At 38.5% G+C, this 23,683-nt stretch overlaps 1 protein-coding gene across 2 annotated transcripts in view; it reads right to left on the minus strand.

Moving 5' to 3' along the window:
- The window catches only part of STX18 (syntaxin 18), a 58,295-nt gene extending 35,349 nt beyond the window's left edge, over positions 1–22,946 (minus strand). The window contains exon 1 of one of the 2 annotated variants that reach the window (XM_058838331.1): positions 22,358–22,946. In XM_058838331.1, coding sequence (XP_058694314.1) covers positions 22,358–22,522 — 165 coding nt within the window. In that variant the 5' untranslated portion in view covers positions 22,523–22,946. The remainder of the gene's footprint in view (positions 1–22,357) is intronic. The other variant, XM_058838332.1, reaches the window with a different exon arrangement.
- Between the last annotated feature and the right edge of the window lie 737 nt (positions 22,947–23,683).

The following is a 23,683-nucleotide window of genomic DNA, read 5'->3' on the forward strand; positions in this document are numbered from 1 at the left end:
TAAAAAGTTTGGGAATAGCAGAGAAGAATAAAAATGAACAAACTGGCAAGCATTTTATATGTCAACATAGCTAAAAAAAATGTTCAGAAATAGTGGTTCCTATAGTCCAAGTATTTACAAGTTTGCCTGAAACATTCCAGCATGCTGACCCTCAACAAAAATTGTGCTACATAAAGAAATTCAAGGTTAAACTAATTAAGTATTTACAAGTCAGTTAAGTAAGAGTTAAAAGAGCAACAGCATTTGTTTCAAAAGGCAAGGAAAAGAAGTTTACATGAGGAAACACTGATGTGCTTTACAAAGTAACATCAAAACAAAAAACACAGCCCAAAATCTAGAAAAAAATTCACATCACAATAGACTGAAATAGTTTTTTGTGTGAACATCTGTCATAGCCACATAGAATTATGAAAAATACTGAAGTAACAGTAGAAGGAAACTATCAAAAAATACAGTTTAACAGATGATTTCTCCAGTTCCTGTATGTTTTACAATAAACTATTCTGTGATACTTTTGGTGGTTGTATAAGTCACCATATAAGCCTTCTTTGACCATATCAATACAAAATAATCCAACTGTATCAGGAAAATAATAAAAATAAATAATAAAGTTGAACTTTATTTACAACTGTGAACTCAATTATTCTATTATACAATGACAGAAACATTACCAAACAAGAAAGAAAAAAGAAATAAGCTGCTGAAAAGCCAAAAGTTTCTAGTAAGACAGTAACTGTTCACAAGCCAAAGTACAAACTCTGAAAACCTCAAGAGATACGAGCTTCTGGTCTCCTCTTCTTAACTCAGTCTGTAGGAGAGAACGATCTAGGAGACTCAGCTAAACAAAGGCTCACATGGACATAACAAAGCCTAGCTCGTAATACAAATGCCAAAAGACACTCATTGGAGTCAACTTTGCAAGACACCTCAAAATACAACAATCTGTTTCTGTCTCCTAATTAACTGACCTGTATCCTGTAACTGGCTACCATTGCCTGCAACATATTACTAATTTCTTAGTGTTTTATCTATCTCTAGGAAGTCTCAAATTCATAGGAACCCACAACTTCACATAATAGGTGGCTTTTTGATGGTACACATCCACAGAAAACACACCATGCATAAATAGGGAGAGATACAGAAACAAACAAGAACTAAGGCAAAACCAAAACACACAAGAAAATGAAGTAAAAGGTTTGGCTGTAATAAAATGAAATAGCATCAATACTGAGACATAACCCCACTGGATACTGCTGCATTAAGTCTGAGGTTCCAATCAGTAGTCAACTCCAAAGGACTTCCAAGAAGAGAGGGCTGTGAACTACAGCATTATCCTCATGGCTACTCAGGAAAGGAACATGGTCTCCGTTCTGAAATTACAAAGTGCCCAGCCAGCTGTGAGACAATCTTAGGAAACAAGATGGTGGCAGAGTCTCTGATATTTATTTGAATTTATTGTTATGTATTTATTGACAGATTCCTGTTCACCAGGGCTTTGCAGTGGGAACTGAATGGGCTATCCAGCACCTTAAGTACACTGAGATAAGTTCACAGAAACCACCAGTGCAATAAAAAGATTGTGCTTACTCTACAAACTCTGATGAATCAGAAGAGCTTCAGAAGACAAAAATCTATTAGAATACTTACTTTGCAAAACGAATTTGTATTCTTATTTTACCTGAAATACGCTCTGGTAGAGAGAATAAAACACTGACTACTTTCCTTCATCCAACTTTTTATTTTATAGGCAACGTCAAAGTCTTTCAACAGTTTGGGGTACACACATTTCATAGATGCTACCATTTTCATAGAGACCTTCATTTCACAACTTTCTGCTGATATACATATGGCTGTTGCCATATGTATATCATACGGCCATTGCTGTAGAATGTCAGGCAAGAAGGAACTATCAAGCAACTAAACCATCACTATGTCAACAAGTAAACACATACAAACTGTCCAGGAGCTTACAGATTAAGCTGTAAAACTTCCTAAAATGCTTTGTGTTAATACTCTGTGTATATCAAACAGTTTCACTGTATCTCACCAATCCATACACAGTGAAAAAGTCAATGTTACCTCCATCTTTTGTCATAACAACTAGATTGCCCAGGTTGGGTTGCAGTAGCTAAATGCTACTGCATTGTCTGGGCAAAAACAGAACAACTGGATGAAAAATACTTGTGTTTCAGCACACAAGCATAGGGAGAACTTGGAGTATCACTTGTAAGACGGATACTGGTTTGTGTACAATTTTCACTCAAGGTTAGACTAAAATGCTACTGCAATTTGCCACAATGTTTCACAGCTCTTAGGTGAATTAGTGAATAGACTCTTAAGTCAAGGACAGAAGTGATAGTACATTTTCCAGTTTCTATTTGGGTTATGAACAGCTGATTTAACAAATGTCACACCACTGCTCCACAGCTCTGCTCTGCACTCCAGATGACTCAGTATTATTGAAACACATTTCATCAGCATTTTAGTATTCTGCTCATGTACTGGCATGAGCTTAGGAAGAGAGAAAGATAAACATGAAGTACCTCCCTGCTGAGGATGTATCACATTAGCAACTTTAAGATGAAAATGCTAAGGCTATGAAGCACAATTAGAACACAAAAACTTAATAGTAGTAAGAGACTTTACCATACTGGTCGGGATTAAGTGGTCAATGTCAAGCAGACATCTGACTGTATGGATGAATGGAACAGGAACTGGTAAAGCTCCTTGTGGCACAAGGGTGGAAAAATAAGAGAAACATTGAAAAGTGCAGGAAGGGAAGAATTGCAGATTGAAAGGGTAATAGAGGCAGAAGGGCATGGTCTGAGGAAAAGAGTGAAAAAACATGAAAAGTAAGGTATATCCAAGCTAAAACAGTAATTATAATTACAGTGCAAATGAGAGATGGATATCAGAGACGTAAGAGCCTAGCACATATTGGAAGAACAGGACCCTTGTTTAGGGTAATAAACCAAAACAAAAGCAAAAAAACCCAAACCCCACACTTAAAGGGGAAAGAAACAAATTCCCAGACCAATTTTTAAATCTCTTTGGATGTAAAATATTCTCCTTGAAAGTGTTCAAAATAGCCTGAACAAAACACTTAATGCTATATATAAGCTAGCAAGGAGAGGGTTAACCTGACCTCATGTTTTAATAACATGTACTACTCCTTGGCACATCAACATTAGAACCAGAGCATTCCAAAATTACAATTTTCCCCGCAGAAACACACAACAATTTCAAATGCCTGGAGCTCTAATGTCATACAAATGGAAAAGCATACTGTTGAACACAGTGGTGTTGAATGCAGCGGTGCCTGAAACCTTAAAGTCAGGATAGCTAAACTAGTTTGAAGATATTTAATCTTTTTTTCCTGAATGTTCTTCAGACCCCTACAGAGCAACTCAGATGTGGTTCCTGCATAAGCAACTCAAGTGTCTGTCTGACTACAGCATCAATGAGCATGGAAGAGACAAAAATGAGTAAGGATAGAGAAACAAAGAGAAGGAAAATAAACCCCAGCGTCTAAATAAAAAGCTTTACTCACATAATTTTGTTTAGTTCTATCTTGTTGCACTGTATCAAATTGGCTGTATTATGACTCCTTACATAGCTTAAGTAACTCAACATGATTTTTCTTTTATTTAAAATGATTTGAAGAATTTGCACTTTAGAAAGCTTTTTAAAAGCGTAACTGTAATGACGGCAAACATAGTTTTATTGCTTAATTAGTTGCCATTATTAATACTAATTAATGTCACAAATGAAGTCAAGAAAAGGAAAAAGTCCATAAAGCAGTAGCTGGACAAGACTGGAAAAAAAGACAAATTGTTTATAAAGATTAAGCTTCACGGATGGAGCTTTGAATTCCTTTGTCTTATACAATAAATCAGCAACAAGAGGAAAAAGCCTCCCTTCTACTGCAGAAAGTAAAACGACTGACTAGGTATTTGTGGGCAACCAAATTATCCTTCTTGTGTTTAACAGTTTCTTCTCACTTAAATGAACAAGTGTCTACTAATTCTGTAATGTACAGAAAATATGCCAAAAATCAAGAAATAACTATAGTAACAAAGGAGTCAAATGGAGCATAAATTCAAGAAATCAGTGACACTAAAACTGTGACAGATTTCAACAGAAACCTATGACAAAAAATACACAGAACAAGAAAGAAAAGCACATGTCAAAAATGTAAGAGTTGGAAGGAACAAATGAAGGCAAAAGAAAGTTACGTCTTTTAAATAAGTGAAACGGGAAGAAAATAGGGTGACTCCCAAAGAACCACAATTTTTTTCAAAAGTTTATACCAGGGATTATAATAAAGTTAATATCCCCTTTAGTTTTAAAAATTATATTACAAGGGAAATTTAATGCATTTCCTTGAACAGAGGCAGCTAAAAGATGCATGCTCTCTGCTGGGTTTGGAGCGCCTGCTCTGAGGCAGGGGACACGTACAATTACAGGAGCTGACTCAAGTGATTTGGTTTGAAAACAGCCGACACACAAATATCCACTGAAGCACAAAGGATAAATGCTTTCACTTTCAACATTTCTCTTTCCATTAAACTAAAAACACAGTTGTTTTTTTAGTACCGCTTTTATCTTACTCTACAAATACAATACAGTATATGCAATGCACACAGCAGAATATTTATCGGGCAGTGTCAGAATGCAACTGAAAATTAACAGTAGTTTCTTGCAACAGTCATAAAACAAAGTCCTTTGTCTAATAAGCAAAGAGATTGAACTGAACCAACCAACCTTCACTTGGGAAAAACACTTGATGTGGTCATGAAAAATCTTGAGACTACGAAATAGTCTTTTTTCCCTGTAACACAAATTCTGTCTACAGCAGCCAGCACAATTCTTAAGTTACTGTTAGTACCCTTAGAATTTGGGGTCAGTAGTGTCACTACCCTTTAGAATTAAAATTATTCAGATCCCAATAAACACAGTGCTGAATCTAGACTTCTCATTTCAGGTAACCTGCAGGCTACAGGTACTGACTTAGTTTACTCCCAGAATATACTCATTTCAGCTCTTGGTCTTAAATGCTTTCATTTCTGAAGTTCTGTACAATACTGAAGCTGTGTACAACAAAATGGAGCACAGGAAGCAGATTCCACATCCTGGTCATAGCAGATTTTTCCTATGAAGCTGAAACACAGAATTATTAAAAATTCAGAAACTTAGATCAACCATCCCTACTTTCCATTGCAGTATGATGGTACATTCTATGGCAGCATAAACTTCAATTGAATTTCTAGGTGAATTTTATTTCTTATGGTCATAATGGTAAGGAGGAAGAAAAAAAAAAGGGCTAGGGGACTTACTGGAAGCAGATTATGATCATATCTTCTATGATAAATCTAATAATACAAATACGACTGTGCAACAGATAATGACATTTGCTATTAGCAACAGCTGAAAGGTCTTCTTGGCTCCTGATGTGGAGTTAAGGCAGGGAGAAATAAAGAACTTCCCAATGCTTTTGTAAATAGGATTTTGACGAAGGACTGAAATTTCAAATTGCATTTCCTAACTTTTGAGTGCATGACAGTCCCTCTTTTTTGAGAGGGAAAAAAAAAACCAAAACAACAAGACAAACTGATGTTATATACTACTACATTTCCTGATAAAATACTATTATAAATTTTGCTTTAAAATTATGATTATTAATATCATTTTATACATCTGCATATTACATCTTCAGTATCATTCATCCAGCAAACTACTATACACTAAAAAACCAAACCAACCAAGCAAACCAACCAACCAACCAAATACCTCCCACCCAAAAAAATATGCCAAAAGAGAAATATTAGAGATCTTTTCCCATGATTACAAAATATGGAGACAAAATACATTCCAAGCAGTCTCTTGGGCTTCAGCTTTATGGTCAATGCAACATGTATTAGATCATTTTTTTCCTCAAGTGTTACAAGGAAAGCCAATTAAACATCAAAAGACTCCTGCTTGTCATGTCAAATTTACTACTTACTGGAACAGTGTGCCTTATTCATCAAATACGTGTTGACTTGGAAGTCATCATGAACCACATTCTTAACTAATTACAGCAACTGCTACAAAATACTGATTATTATTAAGAATAAGTAAGTTAAACTAAATGCACTAATTATCATAGGTTTCACTTGCCAAGAAATGCCATTCTATCTATCAAAAGCATACTGCACAATTAAAAGTTAAAAATAAAGCATTTATTCTGTCCTTAATCATCGCTCCTCCACTGCTACCCAAGAGATAGGAAATGTTCTCCTGTAACAACCCCAGTGCTGGGTTCTGAAACTACACAGATTTGCTGCAAAGAGCGCCTGCCAAGAGAAGGCTGCTCAGAGCTGTCCTATAAGGAATAACAACACCATGTTGGAAAAGTTATGTCAGACAGTGAAAGCAGCACAAGATTCCTCTCAGTAAGATGTCTATTATATTATATATTATGTGGCTTGTTCTGCTTGTGGGATAATATCAAAAGAGGCCTAGGCTTCAACTTGGTGGTCAGAGTGGTAACTTACACCAACTGCTATGACTTGCAGCTGTGTATGTATTCTCTAACATTGCCTGTGTGACTGAATGGATAGTTTACTTGCTTTAACTGAAATAAATTAATAAAATAATTGAAAATCTATTTTCAGCCCAGTTTCTAATCTGTGTCAATTACTGGTACTATTGCCATCAGGTAGCTGGGGTTCATTTTTCTAAAAGAGCCAAAGCCATCAAAGGCGAGTGTTTTAATCTGAATATTAAATATATGGATATAAGCACAGACATTAAATTACATAATTTTGTTCAGATTATTTAATAATTTCATTGTGGCAATATTAAAAATTCGAAAGAGCTGTTTAATCCACTTTCTTAAAATTTAAAAATTATTTATACAGTAAACTCTTAGGATTTGGTGCCATTTTATTAACTTCACGGGAATAAAAAATGTCACCATAAACACTAAGTCAACAAATAAAAACCTTCATGTTCCAGCAACCAGGTAGCAAAATAAATCCTTTAAAAACTATCAAATGATGCTAAAAATAAAATTACATATAAATTCAAGTTTTAGACTGTGGTCAATTGAGGTCTAGACAAAACCCTATGTTTGTTCACTGCCTAGTCTCCAGTCTGCTCCAAGTTTGAAAAGGTAATTGAACTCAGTCTATAATTACTGGATTAGATACAGATGGGCTCTGTACATTTCAGGGGAGGAAAGAACTGTTTTGATTCATTTTATGATTGCCTGTAAGGTCAGACTTTTCAAAATGTACTTTCATCTGTTAAATAGTTTCTCAAAGTCCCAGGGGGACATCTTCAATAACTGATGTTTTAAGCAATTTGAGTCTATCAGATCCAGTCTTTGAATGTAATATGCTGTCCATTTTCTAGAATTATAAATGTGCATGTAGGTTAATTGCTACAACTCAGAGAGAGTTTAAAAACTACATTTTTTCAGAAAATTGCTAGTTTTATCCAACAACTGTTATGCATAAATATTTTCAGAATTATTTTGGTTTAGGATACAGCATATCTTTGGAAATACAAATAAGTGACACAAATTAGAAATGTCCTTACTCATAATGCCTTCCCATTTGGGGAATGCTCTCTTAGGATCCAAGTGAACAATATTTGAATAGTCTCAACTAAATCCCTTCATTTCTCGCAAAACAAAAAAAAGCCAACAACAAAAAACAAAAAAAGAGAAAGAAACATACCTTAATAAAAAATCCTTAAGAACACTTGAGAAGACTTCTTTTTCCATAATCTCTAATTTGAGCCTTCATCGTCACTCTCAGTCAAGATAAAATGTGGAACCAACAACGAGCAAGAATTAAACTTTCACTCAGCTAAGAATTTTTTGCACAGCATTTTCTTCAATTAAATCAACCATAACTCTGTTTCAGTACAACCAGGATTTCATCTTGCATCATTCAATGTCTTGCTTAGTTAACAGTTCAAACGCTCTGCAAAGGGAATCTAGCTCTGCTCTCAGTTAGGGACTCACAGAGCTGCTGTAATAGCAATTTAAAGCAGAAAACACACCATGCAATCAAAAGGCAATAGAATAGTTCAGTTCACAGTCTTAAGAGGTAGGAAACTTAATTCCAAACAACTTACTATTCAAGAGTTTCGGTTTCTTTGTATTACAACAATCCTCTTCCTTATAAAATTCCAATAGAAAAGATTTTTTTGTTAAAACATACATATGTGTTTAATCAACAACAATATCTCACTGGCAACAGTATCAGCATCAGTCAAACAAGTTATTTTTGTAGGATCCAAATCTAGACATCTATAGAGTTGTTCTGACAGAGCCTTAGTATTCAAACACCAGCAGTAAGGATAATTTGAACTATGTTAATATAATCTCTGTCTCCAAGTGGGCATGAAAAAGCATGTTATCTCATGGAATATCCATTATTAATATTTTATTCATATTATTTCAAAGTCATCCACAAGAGGGACAAAACCTGAAGGCAGAACCAACCAGCACAAAACCCCAGCAGAAAGACACAGTCTAATAACCAAATTATTTGTATGCCTGCTCACACAGAAGATCCTGGCCATCATCATCAGGCTGCACAGAATCCCACCACAACTTATAAGGTTTTTCACCAAAAAAAGAAACTACTTCTGCTTCATTTTAAGAAGTGATTGATACAAATCAGCTTGCTCAAGACAGTTCAATCCATAAAATGCCTGCAAGCAGACTACGGGATTCCGCAATAGTAGCTCTTTTTTAAATGTAGGAGCATCAGTAGCAACCATGTATAAGCAAACAAAAGTTGTCTTTGAAACTATGCAATTTTACTCAAAAGATAAAATCCATTAATATTTGCATTATCTTCTTCCCCTACATCTCTAATAGATACTTTTAAATGTACTTCTTTAAAACTGAAACAATACTCTTATACAGGATTTGCATGAGGCGCATGTGCTTAATTCAGTAAAATAAGTCCCAATCTTTACTTAAAAGCTATATAGGAAAGGCTTCTTCTCCTTCATTGTAAGCAACAAAAATACACATGCTGTATTTTCCCTAAAAAATAAAACTGTAAGTATTTCAAGTGTATTGTGGGAACCCACAAACTATTATTGAAACTACTGTAACTTTTTAGACAATAAATTGTGAAGAAATGGTCAAGTTAGTGAAACAGGCAAGCTATAGCACCACACGTTCTGTATGCAGCAAATAAATAAATATAAGAAATTACACTAGGCCACACCTTAGGCCAGCTAATTCTCTTGATAGTTTTCCCTTTTTCTTCACATTTTCACTGTCTGTAATAAGTATTTTCCTGTATTTGCTGTAAAGTTCTTTACATCATAGTCAAGCCCATAAGAAACAGTATCTGAGCTCTTGCAAGTATTTCCCATCTATACTTCAATGGATTCCACAATGAGCTAAAAATCTGGGAAGTGAAAGCAACATCATCAAGAAAAATAAAGTGTATTCTTACAAGCTAGTCTCACTCATGTTGTATCATTGTGTCTTTACACAATCTTTTTAAAAAAAAGGAAAGATATCCTATTCATGTATATTAAACGGAGTCAGTATGCAGACTGCAGCGATGTGGCACTATTTAATCAACAATCACCTGATATTGATTCCTTCAGTCCTAAAAAAAAATTATAGAAAAATATATATAATTTAACCTTATAATTTAACTTTGTATATCACTCATTTTCTGAAATCTGTGGAGAAGAAATATGACTGTAAAAAAAAATTTAAAAAGCGGTTGCTTACTTCACAGCAACAAACGTCTGTGATAGATTAAGCACTCTGTGAAGTCAAATACAACTATTTTATTTTAGAAATACTCTCGCAAGATTTGTTTCCTGTAAGTTCATTTATTATAAAAAATGAAGAGAGAACATTCATACATTTACACCATCCAAGGTCAGACTGATCAGAGTCACAGGCCACTGGAGCAGTAGTCTGGCATCTGGAAAACCAGTATCCAATTCCTTGCTTTGGTATGAAGCAGTGTCCCATATGTAGAAAGGAATTCCAGAGCCATCCCTATGCATTAACTGCTGCATTACTTGTTGAGCACTGTATGTATTTTGAAATACATGCATTTGACTTAAGTGATTCCAAGTGATGCAGAATTTACCAAATCAAAGGATCAGCTGAATCACACCTCAAATAATGCGTACTACTTCCAGTACTGTATCTTATTTTGCTGTTCATAGGATCCATGAAGAAATCAGACTTTTTTACTTATGATCATATGTTGTAACAAAATAAGGTTAAAGGATTTCTCACTACAAGGTAGATTTTTTCAGGCTTCAGATCATTTTTGTAGCTCTTTCTATTTTAAAAAAACCCCAAACCCAACAAAGCAACATCCCACCACTATCACACTTCTGGAAAAGGTTGGTATCAGAACTGGACACAACATTCTGTCATTTTAATAGTGCTATACACTTTCTTTTTAATTGATAATTCTCTCTATGTTTCATTAAATGCACATCTTATAAAAAATTAAGTGCCATTATTTTGTTATTGGCTTCTATGTGCAATATTTACTAGGAGCCAAGAAGGCCAAATTATGCCCCACCACACCCACAACCAGAACCAATAAATGCCACCCTTAGATATGCAAAAGTAATATCATGCCCAAGAAATACATATATGTATTTCATATATGTACAGTTGCATACATGTAATAATTTTTCTATATAATTGAATGAGTAAATTTAATTTAAGCCTACACAAAGCAATACTTTCCCTCAAACATCACAGCAGAAACTGCAAGCCAGCATCACACTGTCCAGCTGAATAGACCCAAAGAAAATAACATATAACAAAGACAACTGAAGAAAGCAGAATTTTAAATTAATCAAAAATTTGTAGCTGTCACTTGAAAACCAGTATGCAACAAGGTTCTGAAAGAAGAATATCCCATGAACACACACATCTGTTTAATATTACAAGCAAACTGTCAGCATTGTAAGTGAAGATTTAATTTAATATTTTTTCTTTCTTGATGTTTTACCTTTAGTCAATTCCTTGTGAGAGTATCAGCTTTCTGTAAGAAACTGTTAGATATAAAGAAATGTTATTGTAGCATGTTTATAAAATCATAGTTCGAGAACTTTTTATTTTTGTAAGGCCTGACCACAACTTAATTATCTGCAGGACATTCCAAGCTCACAATTGCAAGCTCCAGTTCCCAAGCAATTTTAAACAATATCTACTGTACAGGACATACAGCACTGCAAATGCCACAACATGGTAGTTTTTCGAGAAGCCACCATTAGAGCCGCTAGACATGGTTTTTATTTTCAATAAATATATTTCTCTACTAATCATTAAACGGTTTTCATCACCACTACATGTTTGTCTTTCATGCCTGCTTGCTATCAGTGTTTATTTTAATGTGAGTGAATTGGTCATAAAAAAAGCAGATACCATGTATAACATGCCGTATGTTACACACAAAGCATCCTAAGAGCAGTATATTCTTCTACAGCTCAAGCAATGTTTTCCTTCTTTTTCAGGAAAGAAAGCAGGAAAAAAGACTTGTTAAATTGGAGATTAGGGAAAAGTGAGACCAATAGCTCAGCCAAAACCTCTCAAAGGAAGGCTATTGTAAAGACAGAGAAATCTTGGAAGCCCTGGAAATTCAAATTTGTTTTTCAAAACATCCAAATCACCTGAAAATAGTCAAGAAAAAAATATCCATCATGCAATAACACCTGGATTTTACCCATCAGTCTGAAAACCAGCAGATAAATAAGACTTTTATAGCAACTCAGAACTCCAAAAATCTGTTTTCCTCCCCAAAACACCAAACACCTTGTTTTCAACCCATTACTGAAAAACTCCTCTGTTTTCTTACCCTTTTGATCAACTCTCCCCTCTTGTGGAGGTTGATGACTCTGGCTGCTCTGCACTCACAGGCACACTGCCACCACAGAGCCAGTGAGGAGTCCCCAGTGCACTCCTGGTGGGCTCCCGTACAACCTGATGCTCCCTTCGCACCTCCTCTTTTACCTGACACGTCTCAGGTGTGTATTTTATTCCAGAAAGCCCCGTCCTGCAGCAAGATTACTTCTGGTCTTCTAAATATAGTGAGATTTAACTTCCACCTTGACTAAACACTGGAGGCCTTATGTTCTTTAACCATAAATAAAAAATAAAAAATAAAAATATCACAGAATAACCGTATTAAAATTATAGTTATTCTAGTTAGGCTATTAGAATAATACTTCATACTAGAGGTTCAATAAATTTAGGAGTAAAACCAAGATTCCTTCTCTTTATTTTCCACCATTAATCAACATAACATTTGAGAACTTATAGACATCCCCATAGAACCTTCACATACATTCACTTGAAATCCACTCTTTCTACTCAACTGAAAAATTCAAGAGGTGGGAAACACCAGTCAGTTGCATCTATGGAAATTTCCCCACAGAAATGAAATATTCAATTTAGAACTGCTGAAATTACATCCATATTCGAAACTGTTTAAAAGTCTACAAAAAAAAAGGAAACATCCAGTGTGATATGGCAAGCAATCCATTAATAGTGAAAATCAAAGACTGAAAGGAAGTTGGATTACATTTAATTGTATTTGGTTTTCATTCTGCTTTTCAAACGCTGGACAATACCTGCAGAAATGGAATAGATGCAAATTTGAGTCGATGCAGCACATGCACTTTTCCACAGGTCTCACCAGCCTCCATCAAAGAGAAGGCAGAGTCAGAATGAAAGGGTAAAAAGGGACAACAAACACCTGAGCACTACAAAATATGCTTTTTTGCCCTACAGAACGTTTTGACACACCACCCTGAAGCCAGGAAACTCTCACTTTTCAAGAAAGTATCCATCATTTAACATTTTATGCAATTATACCACAGTGTAATATTTTCAACACTAAAGAACATTTTCCTTGAATTACTGGAAATGATTCATACCTCCAATTTTCACCCTTTAATTGCTCTCATTGCTAAAGCTATCACACCAGGTTTTAATATCTGCCAGTCTGAAAAATATTTTCAAGTACAGTGGACTGAAATTTCAAAGACCGAGTATATAATTACATAATCTTTCAATGAAAAATTGTATCCTTTTGTCTATGGTGAAACCCACAAAAACTTAAACGACTCATTACCAAAAAATCACAAGTTATCAGCGCAACATTACAACAATAACTAACCCTGATGACCAAAATGAGTCTCAATTAGCAAAAACACAAGTGTGAGTCCAAGAACATCCCTCTCTACCTAAATGAAGAAGCAGAATACACCATGCACACAGAAAGAACTGCAGGGTGCTGGGAAGAGTCACAGATAAAACATTCTCTGGGCTGCTATCTACCAAACTTGTTCTATTTTCAAAAAAGCAGAGGAGGAGAATAATCAGATGCCTTAAAGTTACTAACTTACAGAGAAATCAGCTTTATTTTGGCCTCAGTATTAATAGCTGGATAAGAAATCCCACAGCTACATCTCTTAACAAATCACACTGATATTATTTTGAGTTTGCTTACTTTTATGTTCATTTCTGTCCCAAACAAGAGATAATATTTCAAAGTACATAAATATGGAGCCCAAAGCTTGTAGCAATGGCAGAGCATCAAGTACTCAAAACAATGAGCTGTTCTTGCTTCAAAATCTTTGATAGAGAACTCAGAGAAACAGCAAAAAGTATAAATTCACTAACTCAGTTAAATTCACTAAACTGAAAATATTAAATTCCATCTTTTTTCTCCATTCTTCTACTTCCTCTCTTCCCTGTTTAGATGAACTATATCACAGCCTCATAAACTTCCTGATATTCATTCTTTTTACTCATATTTCTACTTCTAATGTTAGACTGCCTCTTCTACAACCTTGATCCTTCCACTTACTTCCGGATATGCCTGCACACTTTCTATTGTCTATCTTTTCCACTGTGTCTCTCCAGCTTTTCAGACACCTTAAGGCCCATCACCTTGCCCCATAGTCCATTTTTTCCTTCAGATGTTATGCTAATGTAAACTATGTTTAAGAAAAGAAGGAAGCTACCTATGATAAATCTCAGCTTTCTTCCACTTTCACTGCTCTACAAACTTCCACAAACATTACCCTTATTTGTGGCAGGATGAAAAAACAAGAACTGGCAAAAGGTGTCATCTTAAGGGAATATCACAGCCAAGAAAGAGTTCATAGTTACCAGCTGTAGGATGTAACAGTTCCTCTAACTCCAAGCCAGGAACGAACCTCCCACAACCAGCCTAGAAGGAGGTGAGGTGAGGACGAAGACAACATCCTCAGAATGGGAACTGCAGTGTTACATACTTTTGGACTCCTCAGCACCACATGAGGTCCAGTTAGTCAAAACAAAATTAACAGGCAACTAAGGAAAGTTGTCTCTCAAGCCAACTTTCAATCCTGCTGCTCTGCTAAATTCAGAAAATAACTCACATGGAGTTGAAAATATACTTTAAAACAAACAAACAAAGCAGGGGAAACAATGACATTTGTACAGACATTTCCCAAAATGCAGGAGTTCATACTTTTCCCCAAGGCCAAACAATACCCTCCTCACTGTTTCTGAAGTGATTTTTGCTAAAACCAGAAGCATCACATGGGGAACATTAGTGATTTGGCATTTAGTCCTAATGTACCAAATAGCATTTCATTCTTCTTCAAGTTGTTTTGGGTTTTTTTTTTCCCAATCTTTACTCTGCTATTTCCTTAACCAGCTTTTTACATGTTTCTCATCTACTAATTGAAATTACCATCTTTCCCTTCCACCTCTCAGACTAAACTTCTCTAACAAGGATGAAGGAAATGAGAAGTAAAACCAATAAATGCTCATAATAAAAAACTAACATTAACTGTAATTTGCACAGGGGAAGAGATAAATCTGGGATATAAGACAGCAGAACGTTGTAACCCCCTATTTGAAAAAGTGCAATTTAAAATTATATTTTCAGCTTACAACATGGGGGAGGGAAACCCATGCACATGTAAATGAGTACAAAATGCAACATCATCAGTGAGGTAAAGAATGACTGTTCATAACTGTTCATGGGAGAAGTCAGAATTAATCCTAATGACCTCAGAAATGGGTCCAATTTAAGAGAACTTATCTCTCATTAAAACCTAAGTGAACTGAAATATCACTCACTGTCTAAAATCTGGCACAGTCATTCATTTCTAATAAAGACTCTAAATTTGGCTACACCATAAACAGTATATATTTTCCCTGCATTCAAATATTCTCTCATGGGAGTTATTCCTATGTAATCAATAGAGTCAAAAAATTGTATTAAATAACCTTATTAAATCAGGTTATAATTTTTCAGTTGAGTATAAAACCAAAACCATTAAAGCACACAACTTAAACCATTTTTGGCCATTCCCCTCTTGCACTGGTAAGTATCAGCTATTCAATTACAACAGAAGCAGTTCACTACATGACCATGCAGTCTTTGGTGCTCTGCCTCTGTTCACCACAATGGTACCACTCTTGGATATGAAAGTTTTAAGGATTAAGTCCCTTTCAGTTCTGTTTTAGACCTGGAGAATACATGTCCCATCCCATAAAAAATAATACAGCAAACTGACTATTTCATTATTTTGGGTATTTTCCAGTCTTTTGAAAAGCTCATATATAATCTGACTCATTCTGAAGTCACCAACCTGAATTTGACTCAGAACCAGCATCATAGTAATTACTCTACATGCCAGTAAAACATTTACTATTTGGCATTTTTATTTTTCTATACCTTTTACTTTTAGAACAAGGATGGTGCTACTCCCTGCATCAGCACATTGGTACCTGCCAAACACTGAAGTTTTATCTAAAACCAGTATGCAGTGGAAAAGCCTGTGGACCTCCCAGTCTGCAAGTCAACTTTTTTCTTATCATATTAGAATTGTAATAAGCATGAGGAATCCTGTGTTTGAAATCTAGTTCTCTAGATTTCATCTACTCATATTTTTCAAACTTTATTTGTAAACACCTAGAAATTTTCCAGTAAGGATCTTGTCTTTCTCTATTACCACTGTGTACATTACACAATTTCAGTGGCTAAATTTTATTATTAGTACCTTTTCAAACAATCCTGCACACTCTGAAAGGGTCCAGAAAGTACATATGTTTAAAAACACTCCCTTTTAGTTTGTCAACAATTACATCATGTTATTCAAGGTGGTCTTCTATAGCCAGTTTGGGGTACCAGCTCCTGGTTTGGGCATTCCCTGTGCCTTTTTTAGGCTTTATTAAATGCAGTGACAGTGGCAATGAATAAACTGTAACACCATATACAAACACTCATTTTTCTGTCCTGGGGGAATGCTCTAAACACCAATCTGTACAGGATATACAAAGATGTGCAGGAATATCTCAAATCTGGTACCAAAGACAAAACACCAGCTCTCCATCATTTCTAGTAGCACTGCTATTTGAAATTATCCCTTAGGCTGCATTCCAAACAATGAAATAAGTTGTATTTTCACAGGTACACATGAAAAGCTGTTTTACATAGAGTATGTAAAATTAAAAAATAAAATAAAATTAGAAAGTCAGCAGTGACCTAAGGGTAACCAAAGCAATGTACTACGAAAGTCAAGTGGCCTTGTAATTAAAAGGTTTGCTTAAAATTTATATTCAATGCCATTTGTTCTGGCTCTTGCAAGAACTAGTTTTGGAGACAAGTTTTATGTGGGGATTTTTCCTCCTCATTACACATTTGTACAGAGCAGCTGAACATATTTTTTGTGTGAATATTGGCCTATTGTACCAGGTTTTTTTTGAAGAATCACTTAATCATCCTACAGAATCCATACACAGAACTTATATGAATAACAGATGTTGCAGCCTCATGAATCTGGCGTCCTTATGTGTTCAACAGCTTCAAACATAGACATTTGATCATTCTGAAATTTCTCATTTAAAGATTTAGAAGCATTTAACTTTTCAAATTTTCCGTTCTCAAGGATATTTCTTCAGCTATGCCTGATATTGTTTCTGAATAATTCATGCTCCAACTCTTCAGTTTTTGGCTTTTCACAAAGCCTTAAAGAAGAGAATTTCCCAAAGCAAAACAGATTTTATTCATGACTGCAATTAAATCCACCATGAAATGCTGCTTGACCATTAATTTATATTTATTTCTGTTTATAGGCCGTATCAGCCTTGATTCCTCTCTTCTAACACATATTGAACAGTCAGCAATCATAAAAAGTTCTTGTTCCTTCAGTATTTTCAAATATCTACAAAATATATTTGACAGATGATATTCCCAATTGCTCATATTTGCCATAAAAAAAGTAAAAGGAAGGCCTAAAGAGTCAGATTTCCTAATACTGTCCTAAAACAGAAGCTCAAATGCCACATACTTTGCAAAACCAACAATCTTTTAAAACATCCAAAACAATAGATTTAAGGCATTGTAAAGCTGTGAACCAGTGCCACATAAACTGGAGCTCTGAACTGCTTATGTTTGACACTTATGTTGAGCACTTACTGCAAACCCATTTTTTTTACTTAAATACTTTTGCTCTAATCTTTAAAATTCTTCAATCATTTAGCTTAATCCCAAACCTGACACCATACCAAGGAACAAACGTATTGGATTTGTGTGGCACGGTTTTGGTAGTGGGGGGCTACAGAGATGGTTTCTGTGAGAAGCTGCCAGAATCTCCCCCATGTCCATAGAGCCAAAGCCAGCTGGCTCCAGGACAGACACACCACTGGCCAAGGAAGAGCACAGAGCAACAGGGGCTGTGCCTCTGGGACAACAGAGTTAAGAAAGGGGAGAAAAAGTGCTACTGCACAGCAGTAACTGCAGCAGGAGAGAGGAATGAGTGGAACAGCTCTGCAGACACCAAGGTCAGTGCTCCAGGTGCTGAAGCAGATTCCTCTGCAGTTCCTGGTGCAGACCAGGCAAGGCAGCTGTGCCCCTGCAGCCCATGAAGACTCCATGGTGGAGCAGGTGTGACCCCATGGGAAGTTTGCACAGTCTCCTGGCAGAACCTGTGGAGAGAGAAGCCCACACTAGCCCAGTTTTGCTGGCAGGAACCCATGAGCAATCCACACTGGAGCAGTTCACAGAGAACTACCTCCTGTGGAAGGGACACCCCTCTGGATCAGGGGAACAGTGTGAGCAGCCCTCCCTTGCTGGGGAAGGAGCAGCGGAGACAGCGTGTGAGCAACTGACTGCAGCCTCCACTCCCTGTCCCCCTGTTCCACTGGTGGGAAGGAAATAGAGAACTGGGAGTGAAGCTCAGCCTAGGAAGATGGGAGGAGTGGGGGAAAAATGTTTTTAAACCTTTGGTTTATTTCTCATCATCATCCTCTTCTGATTTGATTAGTACTATATTAAACTCATTTGCCCCAATTCAAGTCAGTCTTGCCTATGACCCAGCTGCTGAGAGATCACTCCCTGTTCTCACCTTGAACCATGAGCCCTCCATTCTATTTCCTCTCCCTTGCCCAGATGAGGAGGGCAGAGTGATGAGTGATAGAGCAGCTTTGGTGGGTACCTGGCATCCAGGATCACACTGCTACAACTACGTAAGCCTATATAAAAGTATGAAGAAATGCAAACTTTAATATCCCTGGATATTGTATTTTAAACAACCATGTCACTGTAAGGTGTAAGATAAAGAAAATGTTTTGTTTTCATTCCCTAAAAAGCATTAATATACACATAATGAATTCTAAGTCTTTTATAAATTGTAAGTAATAATAAGTCTGTCACTGTAACTGTAGCCTTCCTGTAGCTACAGGATCCTGTTGAACCTTAACAATAACTTCTTACCTGGTCCTAGTCAATATGCAGCTGGTGAAGAGATTGAGAGGTGCCAAAAATGTTCACCATAGAAAAGCGTAAGTCACATTACATATCACAGAGCCCAATGGTTGTACAATGGCAGCTGACAGACCAAAAAAACCCCAAACCAAATAAACAGTGGTGGGTCAATGCCAGGGCAAAGAAAATACTTTCAACAGCTCAGAGCCATAACAATTTATCTTTGATATATATGGATGGAACAGTTTTATCACAGTTTAATAACATCACCAACAACACCAGTCTCTGCAACTAACATTACCATGGATATAGATGAGCTCATAACATCCTTGTGTTAAGAACTTAATCTCAAATACAAAAACCTTCATCAGCTCCCCAGAGACTGCAGCAACACAGTATACCTGAGCATATAATAGCCAACTTCAAAAAATATGAATTAACACAGAATGCTGAAGTATTTTCCTGCAATTAACACAAAACACTAAGAGCACACATCTCTAAACCAGCTTCCCCTCATAATATTGATTCAAGTCAAAACTCTTATATTCTACATTATCTGTGCCTCCTTCAATCCCCCTAAAAAAAACGTTAAGTTTGATAATGTAAAATAGGAATTTACAACTTTATCTCCCCGGTGCAATGAACCTTTATTATAAACACAGAAGCTGTGTAGGATTACTGGTTACAATTTTGTCAGCTTCTTCTCCAAACCACTAAGCACTTTCAATCTTCCCTCTTCAACATCACTTAGAGACTGTATAAAAAGAAGTAAAAACTCAAAAAAGTCTCCACAGCCCTTGGGTCCTACAGCAAAACTCACAGTCCTTCAGGGGCAAAAAGGAGAATGAAAACATTCAATGCATGACAGTTATATAGCTTAATACACTTCAGAAAAGTGCTCAAGCACATTAATTATGTGATACAAACCCTCTCTGGGATGGGCTAGAGAGATCTCTGATCCTACAGCTGAGCACCTGCCCAGTCCCACACTCCAGCTGTGCTACAGCTGTGAGCAGCTGGCTGCTATTCCTGGAGCTTGGAGCACAGGCAGCATCGGCACAGCTCTACCTGCAAGGCTATGCAAACCCACACAGAATACAATGTTGAAAGGAGCAGGTCTCTGTGTAGACTCTATTATTTTACTATGTCCATATTTTCATGTCAGACTGAGAACTTGCACTAAGGACTTTGGGCTTCTTTAGTCTGAAGAAAAGGAAGTTGAGGGGCAACCTCACTGCTCTACACTTTCTTGAGGAGAGGACATGAAGAAGGAAGTGCCAGTCTTTTCCCTCTGGTATCCAGGAACAGGATGACTGGGAATGGTTCGAAGCTGTGCCAGGGGAGGCTTAGACTGGACATTAGGAAGTATTTTATAATGAGCGGGTGATCAAACACCAGAAGAGGCTTCCCAGGGAAGTGGTTGGTGCCCCAAGCCCATCAGTGTTCAAGGGGCATTTGGACAATGCCCTTAATAACTTGCTTTAACTTTTGCTCAGCCCTGAAGAGGTCAGGCAGCGGTAGTAGATGATGGCTGTAGGTCCTGTCCAACTGAAATATTCTATTCTACAACCAAGTAAGGCATAAAGAAAGTGGTGACTAAGTGTAGCTTCACTATTATCCTATACGGATTCTGACCAGTGTTGTTCATTAAAACTTTTATAGACAACACTAGCTAGATATTTGATACCTTCCTCAGATTAAAAAAATAAATAAAAAGCCAGTGACAAGAATTCACTAGCTTTTGGAGAGTTTTTAAAAAAGAAACACATTAAGGAACTAATGCATCTGTCAAAAATTACATTTCCAAGCCAAGGTGCATAGTCTTGGCTGAAGCAGTTAAACTTCTATTCAAGGCTGTAATAAAGTATTTGAAAGAGGGTTTGACACATACATAATCAAACTGAACTGTACTTGGCTGAAACAAACAGGTATAATCATAATTTATTTCACATTATTTATAAAGCTTATTCTTCTAGCTGCAGTTTCAATGTCTCATTCACACACTACAATTATGTTCTGTGGTCTGGTGCGCTGTTGGCTCGCTGTCACAAAGGTACAGGAATTATGAAGCAAGGCCAGTCCACCTTGCTCCTTCTCACTGGCCAGCTGTCAACACGCACCATTTCAGCTTTTGCTTCTTCTCCAAAGTCATTGTTTATATAAGTGCCATTAATTGAAACCATAGTCCCCCTCAGACAGTTCAGCTCATCCCCATTGGCATTAGCTGTTTACTTCACCTGATGCTCTTACAAATTAAACAAGAAACTTTTCTCCACGCCTTTGTCCTTCTTTCTGTTGTCTGGACAGTGCACAGAAGAAACTCCAAAACAGTGGGGACTTCAGAGAAAAAAATGGGATCACCAGGAAACAGCAGCTGTGAACAGGGGGAAGCCAAAGAACCAGGGCAGGAAAAAAAGGACATGGCTATTGCATGCTCTCACTGCACAGGACTACAGCAGGGCAAGAAGATGGAAGTGAGGGTAGGCTTGAGTATGAATAGAACTTTAAAAAAGAAAACCAAACTTGGGAAGAGGCAAAAACCTCTGATAGTAGGAAGGGGGAGCAAAGACTAGAAGGGAGGAAGAGGTTGGTATGAACCCAGTCTGAGACTGTAAATTATTTGAAATAGAGACACGGAAACTGAGGAGGAATCAAAATGCAGACAGAGATAATACTGGTGGCAGTGGGGCAAAAGGCTCGGTCAGAGGGAACAAACAAATCTTTGGTTATGAGTATCTAGAATGGAACCTAAAAACCTCCGACTTCCTGCTTCCTCTGCTACTATAAACCACTTGAGCATTATTATTTAGTCCCAAACTTGCATATCCATTCTGTAAGTCTGCCTTCTCAGAATTCCTTAGTTTTTCAAAACACAGTCCAGTGCTTTATCAAAGATATGTTATTCAAATCCTGGTTTTGACTCAGTATGGAAGAAAACAATATGCAACAAAATTGTTTTTACAGAACGACTGTGAGCTGAGGAGTGCTGTTAATGCTGATCAGCTTTCACCTCTGTAATTCCTTAACTTTTCAGTGTTTGTCTTTTCAACTCTTAAAACGTTCCGATTACCTTTGTACATGTAATCTGCCTGGGGCTGGCACTCAACTGCCACACCGTGTGACAGGGGAAGCAGCCAAGCCAAAGGCAGCATGTAGGGAGCAGCACAGCAAACGCTGCCGAACGCGTGTGCTACGGCAGCGTTCTGTTACGTGGCAGCCGGCAGGAGGAAACCCCCGTGCGCACGCAGGCACGGCCCGGAGCGGCGGCGGATCCGCACGGACACACCCGCAGTCCCGGCAGGAGGGGCCGCGGCCGGCAGAGCCCCCCGGGGGAAGCCGGAACGCGGCGGGCTCGGAGCCGGCCCCAGCCGCCGCGGCAGCGCCGGGCCCCGGCTCTCACGCCGCGCTCCCAGCCCACACCCGTGTGGGAAAGCGCTGCCCCGGGGCTCTCTGCGGGCGACTCCGGGGCCCGCTCGCTCCCCCCGGGGACGCTCCGAGGCGGCGGTGAGGGGCGGGTTGCCCGCCCGGGCGGAGCCGCTGCCGGCGGCCCCGGCTGCCCCTCGCCCTCCCCCCGGGGCCGCACTCACCACCTCCCGCGCCCGGCTGGTGAAGTCGCTTTTGGAGCGGGCGGTGCCCCGCTTGAGCAGCTCGTCCCTCGCGCTGTCCCCCGTCGTCGCCACCCCCAGCGCCTTGTTGCGGGTCTTCACGGTCTTCACGCTGGCCTTAAAGAGCAGGGTGATGTCCACCGCCATGGCGGCCGCCGGTGCCGCCGCGCGCCCTTCCCCGCGCAACGCGGCCCCGCGCGGCGCGTTCCGGCTGCGGGGAGGGGCGGGCAGGCCGCGGCGGCGCGGGAGCGGCTGTGCCGGGCTGGGGCCAGCCCGGGGAAACAGAGCCCTGCGAGGGAAGCCGTGGGGTGGGATGGGGTGGGATGGGGTGGGACAGAGTGGGAGCCGGGACCCGGCGCAGCCTGCACTATGTAAACGCTGTACGGAAAATAGAACGTGTGTGGTGTAACGACCACCCGCTAAGGAGTGCTGTCAGGTGTCGCCAAGCGGTGCTGGTGCAAGGCAGGTTAATTTAGAGTTGATTAATACATATTAACAGATCTGCCCTGTGGTCCGGGGTAGGGGCTGTTGTGAGACTCCCCTAGGAAATGCCCTCCCGTATGGTCAGGCACTGATCTCCGTGGTGACGGGGACAAGACCCGAGGGAATGGCCTGAAGTTGTGTCGGGGAGGTTTAGGTGGGATATTAGAAAAAGGTTCTTCACCCACAGAGTGTTGGATACTGGCACAGGCCCCCCAGGGAAGCAGTCACAGCAGAGCTCAAGAAGAGTTTGGACACTGCTCTCAGCACGCGGTGTGACTCTTGGGGGTGTAATAAATTATGGTTGTATTAAAAATTCGGAGTATATAAGAAAGATATGTTTTGTAGAAACAAAACAAAATATAAAGCATGGAAAAGCCTCTCCCCCCAAGTGGGATGAGGCTTTCTGCCGAGGGGTTGCTGATTACCAGCAACGCCCAAGATAACTAACCAAAACCGGCCCATCAACCCAAACAAACACACAGGACACGGACCATCAGGAAAACAATGACACTGGCTCGGGAAATTATCTACCTCCGGATCCAAGCAACGCCCTGCGGATTCCAGTGGGTAGAGAAACTGATCAATCGAAAAAGACAAGTTCCAAAAGAAAAGCTTCGCCAGACTCAAACATCTCTGTGTCGAAGAAGCAATCAGGGAAAACAAAGGAGGAAACCCGGCCAAGATATTCATCGGCACCAACCCGGATTCCACCACCCTGTCATGAAAAACTTAACTTTGCAACACACAGAGTCTCCTTTGCATGAGAGGAGACTCTGGCCGGACACAAAAATAATATCATCATTCTAGGGCAGGAAATCCATTCAC

This window comes from Poecile atricapillus, chromosome 4, assembly GCF_030490865.1.
Source record: "Poecile atricapillus isolate bPoeAtr1 chromosome 4, bPoeAtr1.hap1, whole genome shotgun sequence".
Taxonomy (NCBI): domain Eukaryota; kingdom Metazoa; phylum Chordata; class Aves; order Passeriformes; family Paridae; genus Poecile; species Poecile atricapillus.